Source organism: Lycium barbarum, chromosome 1 (genome assembly GCF_019175385.1).
Source record: "Lycium barbarum isolate Lr01 chromosome 1, ASM1917538v2, whole genome shotgun sequence".
NCBI lineage: Eukaryota > Viridiplantae > Streptophyta > Magnoliopsida > Solanales > Solanaceae > Lycium > Lycium barbarum.
The window spans coordinates 30314903-30325201 of record NC_083337.1 but is presented as its reverse complement, the minus strand read 5'-3'; the positions used below and the strand labels follow the sequence as shown (position 1 = coordinate 30325201).

The window sequence follows — 10299 nt, the reverse complement described above, 5'->3', positions numbered from 1 at the left end:
AATTGTAGAAAAACATGTACCCAGTACAGTCAATTTCCAATCTCTCTAACTCAGTACAGAAAAACATGTACCTAGTACAATTAATTTTAGGAAAAACATGTACCCAGTAGAAAAACATCATAAGCTTGTTTGGATGGCTAGTACTCATCATTTCAAAACGTATTGTATTGTATTATATTGTTTTGATGAATATAACGTTTGAATAGATTGTATTGTTTTCAGTCGTTACATAATGTCAACACACCAACAAAAGAATAAACTTATACTAACAATTTTAATGATTAAAGAAGGGTACCGTGTAGAGTTATGATAGAAAAGATAGGAAAAAAAGATAAAATAAGTTAGGGGTAAGGTCTGCGTACACTCTACTCTCCCCAGACCCCATTCGTAAGATTACACTGGCCACAGGGTATGTTGTTGTTGTTGTTATTAAATACTACTAATAAGCAAAGGCAAATGAGAAAAAATAATAAGTTAAGTAACTACGGATTTAACGATACGATACAATAAAATTTAAATAATAATCAAAACAAATTTTGTATATAAAGTAACAACACCATATAATACGATAACGACCATCCAAACAAGCTAGCAGGTAAAGCTATTTAATACGTGTGTTGATGAACAATAACAAATACTCAATTAAATAATCGAAGTGCGTGAATGCTAACTCAAATACCATCAATATAAAAAATAAAAAAATTTAGAAAAACCTGTAAGTTGAGGATAGTGACATCATGACTGTGACCCAATTAGAAGATGTTCAATTTTCTCCGTTGTGTGTAAAATGGTCAATTCCCACCCCCTTTTATTGATTCTGGAATTGCAAGCAAAGGTCTTTGGTCCCTCACTTCTTTTGGTTGGCTCTTCCATACCTGTCACCCAAAACTATCACACACACATGTACCTTTTTCTATTCTCCTATAAATTTACTAGTCTAATGTTGCTTTAGGAATTAGGACTATGTTTCACACACACGTACAGAGTTGTGTTTCGAGATTTTTTTTTTTGGAACAACATTTATTTTAGTTAGTGATGATGATATTACGAAACCAACATGGTGCGATAAGACTAAATTTATTTCTAGGCCATTCATGTGTGACAACGCTACATACTTTTCCTAGTCATTAGTCAAAAGATATACTATGAACGTTGAGACCAAGTGATTTATAACTGTTCCTGATTTTGCGGTAAAACTAAAGACTAATGAATTTGACTTGAGTTATTAGCTCCCCCTTCTCACCCCAGGAAAATTCATTCACTCCTGTTAGTATTTGCTTTTCTTTTGCTGAATCCTCTTTTGTGCAAGTTATGAATTATGTCTTTAATTTGAGTCTATCAGAAAAAAAAAAAACAAAAAAAACAAATGTAAAATATCACATAGATGCTCTTTTTGGCTTATTTCTAGCTTTCACACATTGCAACGAGAGTAACTATCCATGTCACTTGACACTACAAGAGACTTTGGACAGAAAATAATATCGTTCAGGATATAACAACAATATCCTATTAGTTAAGTAGGTGTTTGACCATGAAAACCAAATATTTTTCACTTTATTTGGAATTTTGAAGTTGAAGATGGAATTGTGCATGGTTATAGTTTTTGCAAAGAATATTTGATTGTTTGAATGTAATGAAAGTGAAAAAAAATGAAAAAAATGAAAAAAATGAAAACAAGTTTTTAGGTGTTTTTCGTTGTATGTGAAATTCTATTGCCAAATGCTGATTTTCAAATAAAGTGAAAAAAAAATTCGGGAAAAATTCTCATGGCCAAACGAGTACTAAGTATTAAATGGACAAAATACAAATAATTTAAGAGGGGTTTGAGGTATTAATTCTAATCCAACTTAAGTAAATGCTAAATGACCAGCATGGTGTAAAAATTCTTTGCAAGGGCCAAAGGATAAACCAATTTTAATTGACTTTCCAATTAAACTACTCCAATATTGAAAATCCATTGTGTCTTTTTTTGCGGGAGAATCCTTTGTTATAGTTGAATTTTGTTGTGTTCCTAAAATGCCAAGCCCAACCAACCCTTCCATCTTTCTTCCCTATGGGCCCTCTTGTTGCCTTTCTCTCTCTCTCTCTCACACACACGTACACAGAGACACATAGTTGTTGCAGCTTAACATCATTATAGGCCCCTTGAAACCTTTATGCAAAAATTCCAAATATTCCCTTCAAAGAACCCAACTTTGAATGACATCTTTTCCTTAATTTCTGCTTGGGGGGCAAGACCAGAGATTTGCTTTTCTTGCAAAGACTTTGAAGAATTTCTACAGTTGACCCTCAAAGTTTGAGTTGGGTGAGTTCAATTAGCAAAAGATTGTATCTTTGATTGACCCTTTTGAGTTATTGGGGATTTGAGGGTAGAATGGAGACAGAGAGTGGTAGAAAGTCAAAGATGGATGATTATGAAGTGGTAGAGCAAATTGGAAGAGGAGCTTTTGGTATAGCATTTCTTGTTCTTCATAGAGCTGAGAAAAAGAAGTAAGCAAGAAGTTTCCTTTTTTTTTTCTCTTAAAGTACTTTGTTCTTTATTTATTTTGTCGTGTAGTTGGTTTAATCATTCCTAGTTAGCCTAGCTTATGTTGGCTTTAATTTGGGATAATTGGAGTTGGATGAATTTAATTTCATTGATTTGGCTTCTTAAGAGCTTAAAAGGTTGTTTTGTATTTTTGTTTTTCTTGATAAGAATTTGAGGGATACTGTTTGAAGTTGATATTTGCTTAGTCCCTGGTTAAGAAATTTAGTAGAACCACCCCGTGTAAAACTTGTTTCTGGTCTTGATAAACAAAAAAGTAAAACTTGTTTCTGGTAATAATGCATTTTCTGGAACTTCAATGGCAAGTGGGCTATGGCATTTTGCACAAGCGGTGTCGGCCTATTGTCGCAATTTAGCTTGCAAGTGGGCTTGAATTTGAGACACTGGTAGTTTTAAGACATCACTTTGTGTCCTAAATTAATATTTACCTTGTATTGGCTTATTATATATGTACATATTGTTTTTAGAAAAAAATATTATTTACTCAGGCAAACACACTGATATTCTTTGCCAAGTGGTGTGGGATGACACCTCTTACTAAAGGGTGTCTCCGCAACTATCCATGGAAATCTTTAAGTAGCTAGTTTCAGGAGGATATGCGCTTTTTTTTACTTTCGAGGACTATTGGAATACGCTTCTTTCGCATCTCTAATAGTCTTGATGGAGTGTTTCTAACTACTTAAAGTTATAGCATGTGAAGGAAACTTGTTATGCGCTGATGAAGATCTTATCTTCTTCTAATATTGCTAGTTTTTCAATATTCACAATGTAACAGAAAGTAAAGGAATTGAACATGAAGTGATTTCTGCTGGCCACAAGGTAGAAACCCGCAATTAATATTTTCTTGCATTTGCAGTTTTGAAGTGAGAATTTTTGACATGGCTTTTGTGGACTGTGTAGTTGGCTTTAATTATGGAAACATGATGATACAACCCTAAATGACCCTTTTCTGATAGAATTAAAGCTCCTCTGTAGTACTGAACCCATTGTGTAGAACATTGACACTGGGAATAAATTTTGAAAATAATTTTGACTAACAAGGAATAGAAATGTGATTCCATTTGAATGGATAATTGATTTCGCTATTCATTTTTCTCGCTTTTAGGTATGTTCTGAAGAAGATACCTTTAGCAAAGCAGTCAGAGAAGTTCAAACGTACTGCACATCAAGAGGTCACTTTAAATGCTTCTTTATATTGTGTTCTTTTATATGGCTTTGATAATCAATTTGGTTAAGTCTGAGCCTAGATTTCCTAATTTTGAGCTGCCTATTGAATGCACGGGTACATGATTTCAATGCTTAAATTGAGAACCCTAAAGTTAGGTTGCCTGTTTTAATGATCCTTTTTGTTTTTATATTGGGAAGCTATACTATACAAAAGTATTCCATCATAAAGACCTAACAGAAGTGATATCTATCATCAATAGTTTGTGTCCCTTATCCAATATGTTGAGTCCCTAATTGAGGCCAATAAATCCAATGTCTTAGATTTCATGCCCACGTCTTTCCTCGTCAGCCATCTATGTCCTTGCCTTACAATCCTTAATTTGGTCCCCAACTTAATTTTATTTCCAACTGCTGCATTTGCTTTCTATTAATGAGATAAATATTCCACATATTTAAGTTAAGCATTTCATTATCTGCCCTTTAAATTGGTGTTCAGTCATGAATGTCACTAAGACAAAGTTCGGTTCATAAATAGTTACCAGTTAAAAAAAAAAAAAAGAAGTTCGGTTCATAAAGAAGACAAAATTTTCTTCAAAAGTAGAACTTAGTTAATCTAGACCTTCAAAAAATAAGAGCATTTTGAAGAAATGCCAAGGCGTTGATCATCATTCTCATATCTGATAGCAAAGGTTCGCAAATTCAGACCTTACATCATTCTCATATCTGATAGCAAAGGTTCACAACTTCAGACCTTAGTTGAAGGGAACTCTTAGATTGGATAATTATCTGCACATTTTGCTACTTGTGGAGCTTGCAATAAATACTAAAATCACTTTTTAAGGATGTAGAGCTCATTTCATACGTCGTTTTATTTAGGTGCCTATCCTAAAATGTTCTTGTGAAGAACTTTATAAGCCCAAAAGGTCTCTCAAAGAAATATTCCCTTTGGTCTAATTATGTGGTCATTATCCTATCAAAGTTGGGTTGACCTTTAATAAGCAAACCTTCTGTTGCAGCCTTAATTTCGTTTGAGTTTATGATAACAAATAGATAGTGCTGTGGTAACACCTTTTAACTTTTAGACTGCAAATAGTCATTGTAGTCAAGAAAAGTTAACTTTAGTCTTACCTTACTTATACTTTTATTTGAGGTTCTTTATTTTTATTAATAAAACAACCCATCAAGGGCTTCGCCTGGTGGTATATTAGCTTAGGAAAAGTCTAATCGTACCTTTACCGATGAAAAAAAATTTAGTCTTACCTTTGTAACCATACACGTTCGGCTTGTCTTATATTTAGTATTCTCGTGAAGTTCTTTCAGTTTTTGTGACAGATCTGTTTTTGGATATAAATACAAGTGTTACCTTATCAAAAAAAAAAAAGTATTCTCGTGAAGTTAGGTCACTTAAAATGGGATGATACTATGTTGAGTAGATAGGGTTGCACAAGATTATGCTAATTGCTATCTGATGATGTTTGTGTATGTCTCATTCTATGGCAGATGAATCTGATAGCTAAGCTAAGCCATCCATATATCGTGGAGTACAAGGATGCTTGGGTTGACAAGGTATTATGTTATTCAGTTTCTAGCACAGGATTTGAAACAGCAATAGTTATCCTTGACTTGAGAAAATTTATACATCGAGTTGCCTCAAAAAAGGCTTTAACTTTGTTTTTCTTTCAGGGGAACTGGATATGCATCGTTACCAACTATTGTGAAGGTGGAGATATGTGAGTGGTTATCCTAGCCTAGCTAGCATTTTTATGCTTTCCTTATTGACACTTTTATTTTAAGTTTCTTTCAAAAAGATGGTCAAAACATGCTTGTAGAGTGAACTACCCTATGATGCTAGTATATGAAGAATCTTTAGACACCTTTTCCTAAATTTCAAGGTTGAAAGCGATAATAAGATCATAGGAATGTTTTATGGTGTAATATGAGGACAATGACTTTCTTTTTTTGGATAATCAGGGCAAAGATCATAAGGAAGTCTAGAGGAGCTCTCTTCCCAGAAGAGGTAGTTTAGATACAACTTCCATCATAATGGGTTCCCTCTTATAGTTTATGTGTTCACCATCATTTTCCTCCGCAGAAACTCTGCAAGTGGCTGACTCAGCTATTACTGGCTGTGGATTATCTGCACTCCAACCGTGTTCTACACAGAGACGTGAAGGTATAAACATGTCCTGATCTGTTTATGAGCTTTCCTAGTATGACATGTTAACATGTTTTAACATGAACTACTTCGATTTCAGTTATCTAACATTTTTGTCACAAAGGACAATGACATCCGGCTAGGTAAGAATGACAACCAAGTGCTTGATTGCAACCTTCTTGCTTCTATCTTATCAGTGATCAAATTTGCTTACTTTATTTACACAGGTGATTTTGGATTTGCAAAACTTTTAGATGGAGAAGGCCTTGCTTCCTCGGTACGAGTTCTATTTATATTCATACAGCTGTAGTAGAAAAATTAGGTCCTGCTTATTAGCTATGAACTATGATTGCCTAAACAAATGATTCAATATGTTTACGCCTATGTTGCTCGGACTCGGGTGCGGGCATCCGATACGGGTACGGATCTAGAGGTCGGATTCTTCTTCACATAAATTTTAGGATTCGGGGATATGGATCCAAGTGCGGATACAGATGCTGAGATACGTCCAGTAAATGTTTATTATGACATATAAAGTTTATATCTCGATTAATTAAAGCTATTGAACTAAGACTAATAACATTTATCTTTATAAATACCAAAGATTTATTCATAAGATATCTCGTATAACAGAAAAGCATTCTCATACTTTATATAGCTATATAGTATATAACATAAACCCAAAAAAAAGAAAAAAAGAAAAAAAAAGACCAAGTACTCAATCAATCTATACTTCTCGGTCATAGATGTAGTCAAAGCACCCAAGGGAAGTTGCGGTGTGGATCCCACACCCACAACCACGTCGTGTCGACACGGTGCGGCAAGGATTTTGAAGAGTCCAAGCAACATAGGTTTACGTGACTAGCTAGAGGGTACCACATCCTCTCCAAGGTTGAGAAAACCAGGTGTTCTTTTTAGGTATACATAGTATGTATATCTTTTTGTGAATTCTTTGTTACGGTAGTTTTCAATTACAAAAAACCCCACCTTCATGTGTTTGAGGAACGTACTACTAGTTCTTACTTTGCCAACAACTTCTATTAGTGACTTCTTGCCTCCTAACAGGTTGTTGGTACTCCAAACTATATGTGCCCTGAGCTCCTTGCTGATATACCGTATGGCTACAAATCTGACATATGGTCTCTTGGTAAGAGAATTGGCGAAGCAATGCATTTCCTTTTCATTATTTCCTTAATACTGGAATAATAGTTTGATGTGATTGTAGGATGCTGCATGTTTGAGATTGCCGCACACCAAGCACCATTTAGAGCTCCAGTAAGTTGGCCATTTAGCTACCTGTGGACATCATAATAAATTCATTACCTTTATATATTTGTGTGGTATATTGAAAGTTTTTTATTTGGCAGGACATGACAGGACTTATCAATAAAATAAACAGGGGTTCTTTATCACCACTTCCAATTATATATTCCTCCAACTTGTAAGTAGCTTCTAACCATTGTGCAGTGGTTCTTATTTCCTACTAGCACTTATGATTGATCATCTAGCCAAAATACAAGTAATCATCAAACTAACAAAATGGATTAATGCTTCCAGGAAACAGATTGTTAAAAGCATGCTAAGGAAAAGCCCAGAACACAGACCAACAGTGAGTGCAAGCTGCATATATTCAAATGCACATTAAATCTGAAATTGTCATTCTTTCTGATTTGTTTTTCGTCTTCACTTTTAGACTGCGGAGTTGTTAAGGCATCAACATTTGCAACCATACCTCCTTCGCTGCCGCAACCCTTCTTCTGCTTTTCTTCCAGTGAAGTCCCCAAACAGCCCAAACAAGCAATCACCTGGAAAATCTGGCAGTCCTAGATTCATAAGAGACAGACCTCTAAGGCTAAAGGAGAAGAGTCCTGTTTTTCACTTTGATGAAAGTGAAAAACCTCTAAGGCTAAAAGAGAAGGGTCTTGTTTTTCACTTTGATGAAACTGACAACATTCGGCCACAAAATTTATCAGACAACTATGACACATTTAAAGCCAAACTTGAGACTAAGAGAGTTGATCCCACTAGCTACCCGGCAAAGATCTTTGTCGATGGTGTGGATTCTAAATGCTGGGACACTAATGAGGCGGCTATTTGCAATGGAGGCGATCAAACCGACTCTCTGTTGCAAAAAGGAAGTACAAATACACCAAACTCTTCAAGATTCACGGCAAAAACTCACTCTGCAGAGCAAGAGCAAGAGCAAGATTCTGCTGAGCATGTTCAACAATCTGAAGAAGGTGATGGGGAGAGTGACAAAACAAATGACCTTGAGGTGTTGAGCACTCCAAGTGGCAGTGGAGAAGCAGACTTGAATGAACTAGATAGTATCTCCGCGAAGCCTAGCAGAATGAAATTGTCTAGTGGAAGCTCTAATGAGAAAACACGGTCCTTTGATGAAGAAAGCACTTCATTGACTACGCGACCTGCAAAATCTGATAATGATGCTGAACTAAGGTGTCATGCATCTGAAACTGAAAATGTTGGCGAGCTTAAAGAAGTTTCTGTTGACTGCATCGCTTCTGAAAGAAATGGGTCAAGCCCACTTAAAGATGAGATAGAAAAGAAGAACGCAAATATGGTTGAAGATACTAAACAGACCGATAAAGATGCTCGTCAAGCACTAGATGATAGGGTTTCACTGCTTAAGGCACTAGCTGCATTAGCTGGTGATGGGCACAAAAACGACTGGGAAAATCCCACTCAAGAAAGAGCTGAAGCTCTGGAATCCCTTTTAGAGGTTTGTGCACGACTACTCAAGCAGGAAAAAATTGATGAGCTTGCTGGTGTGCTGAAACCATTTGGCGATGATGCAGCTTCATCTAGAGAGACGGCAATATGGCTAACAAAAAGCCTCATGAGTGCACAAAAGTTGGCCAAGGGATTGTGATTTTTGTGGTGGCAGTGAAATACTACTGTACAGAGTGATTTGTTTGCTTTCAGTGGGTTGACATAGATGTTTAGCTTGACTGTGTTTGATTTCCTTCTAAATGATTTGATTTATGGGAAAGCTTACTTTGATGGTATTATTTTTCATCAAAGAACCTTCTCTGGTGTGTAACATGAGAGTGTGAACTAAGTTTTGTTGGAGGCTTGATGGATTGAGGTTGTATAATTGTAGGACATCTGATGGAATTGTGAAGATCTTAAATTACTCCTAACTCAGTTTGCTAATGTTTTTCTATTTTTTGATTGCACTATTATATTACTAAAAGTGTACTGCTAGCTGTTCCTTCTGACTTAGAACACCTTATCACACTAGGTGACCGGGCATAACATTACTTCAGCTTCTTGCTTTTGAACTTCTGGTGATGCTTTTTGATGAAAATTGCTTGTAAATTTGTCATTGTTTAGATGTTCTTTTGGGGATAAGATCATTTTACCTTGGCAGTGGGCAGCCACACCACCCCCTTACCCTTCCCAAAGGTCAAATATGCCCCTCTACTATGAGAAAAAGATCAAATTTACGCTTTGTTATACTATTGATTGAAATATATTCCCGTCATTATATTACTGGTTTAAATATACCCCTCCGTTAAGGTTGTCCAAGGTGGACATCCAATCTTACGTGACACTGATATTTAATGATGTGCCTCAACTTATTTTACCCTTCGCCTCTATTTGTTCTTTCACCACTAGCATATCCTTCCCCTCCTTCCCCATCAGCGTCACCATGACCACCTCTATATCTAAAAAAGATGGCATTCTACAACTGAGAGAACGGGAGTTTACAAGCACGCCGAATTTAAAAGATGTATTTTGTTAAATATTTGACGGACACCAAAGTGCTCATTTTTGACAAACTTAAGCATCAAAACTATTTAGGCTTATATTTAGGGCACTATTTGAACCTACTCAAAAATAAGGAGTTAGAAGCTTGAATAATCACTCAACTTTGGGTAATTAGCTACCATAGTCACTCAATTTTAGTTTGTCTTTCAAAAGTCACTCAACTTTGAGTTAAAAACTTGGACTCAACTTTGGGTAATTGGCCACCATAGTCACTCAACTTTGGTTTGTCTTCTAAAAGTCACTCAATTTTGAGTTAGAAGCTTGGATGGTCACTCAACTTTAGGTAATTGGCAACCATAGTCACTCAACTTTGTTTTGTCTTCCAAAAGTCACTTAACTTTGGCTAGTTAGCTTCAATGGTCATTTTAGCCCTAAATATAATTTCTGATACTTATTTAATGACGTGACAACTATATTTTTTAGAAAAAAATATTTATAAAAAATAAAAATTAATATAAATTTATTTAGGATCCAACTCATCATAATTAGTGCATATAACACTAAATTTTAAAATATTATTCATCCTTAATACATAAAAATAATGAACATATAAATATATACTTATACGAGATGTCTCAAGTAAATAAAAATATTCCAAGTATATATATATATATTAAACAACTGAGCTAATTTTGGGTTT

General features: G+C 35.3%; 1 protein-coding gene across 1 annotated transcript; it reads left to right on the top strand.

Moving 5' to 3' along the window:
* The first annotated feature begins 1985 nt into the window (after positions 1-1985).
* Positions 1986-9041, top strand: LOC132633907 (serine/threonine-protein kinase Nek6-like). Its single transcript, XM_060350294.1, has 13 exons — positions 1986-2490; positions 3651-3717; positions 5213-5278; positions 5396-5442; positions 5684-5729; positions 5805-5885; positions 5968-6010; positions 6095-6144; positions 6933-7014; positions 7093-7142; positions 7235-7308; positions 7425-7476; positions 7561-9041. The coding sequence occupies exons 1-13, from the start codon at positions 2375-2377 to the stop codon at positions 8755-8757; spliced, it is 1971 nt and encodes a 656-aa protein (XP_060206277.1). The 5' UTR covers positions 1986-2374; the 3' UTR covers positions 8758-9041.
* Positions 9042-10299: the final 1258 nt, after the last annotated feature.

Coding starts and splice junctions, on each gene's coding strand:
- LOC132633907 (XM_060350294.1), top strand. CDS start 2,375: ATGGAGACAGAGAGTGGTAGAAAGTCAAAGATGGATGATTATGAAGTG. Junction 5,443..5,683: donor TATTGTGAAGGTGGAGATAT/GTGAGTGGTTAT, acceptor TTGGATAATCAG/GGCAAAGATCATAAGGAAGT. Junction 6,145..6,932: donor GAGAAGGCCTTGCTTCCTCG/GTACGAGTTCTA, acceptor GCCTCCTAACAG/GTTGTTGGTACTCCAAACTA.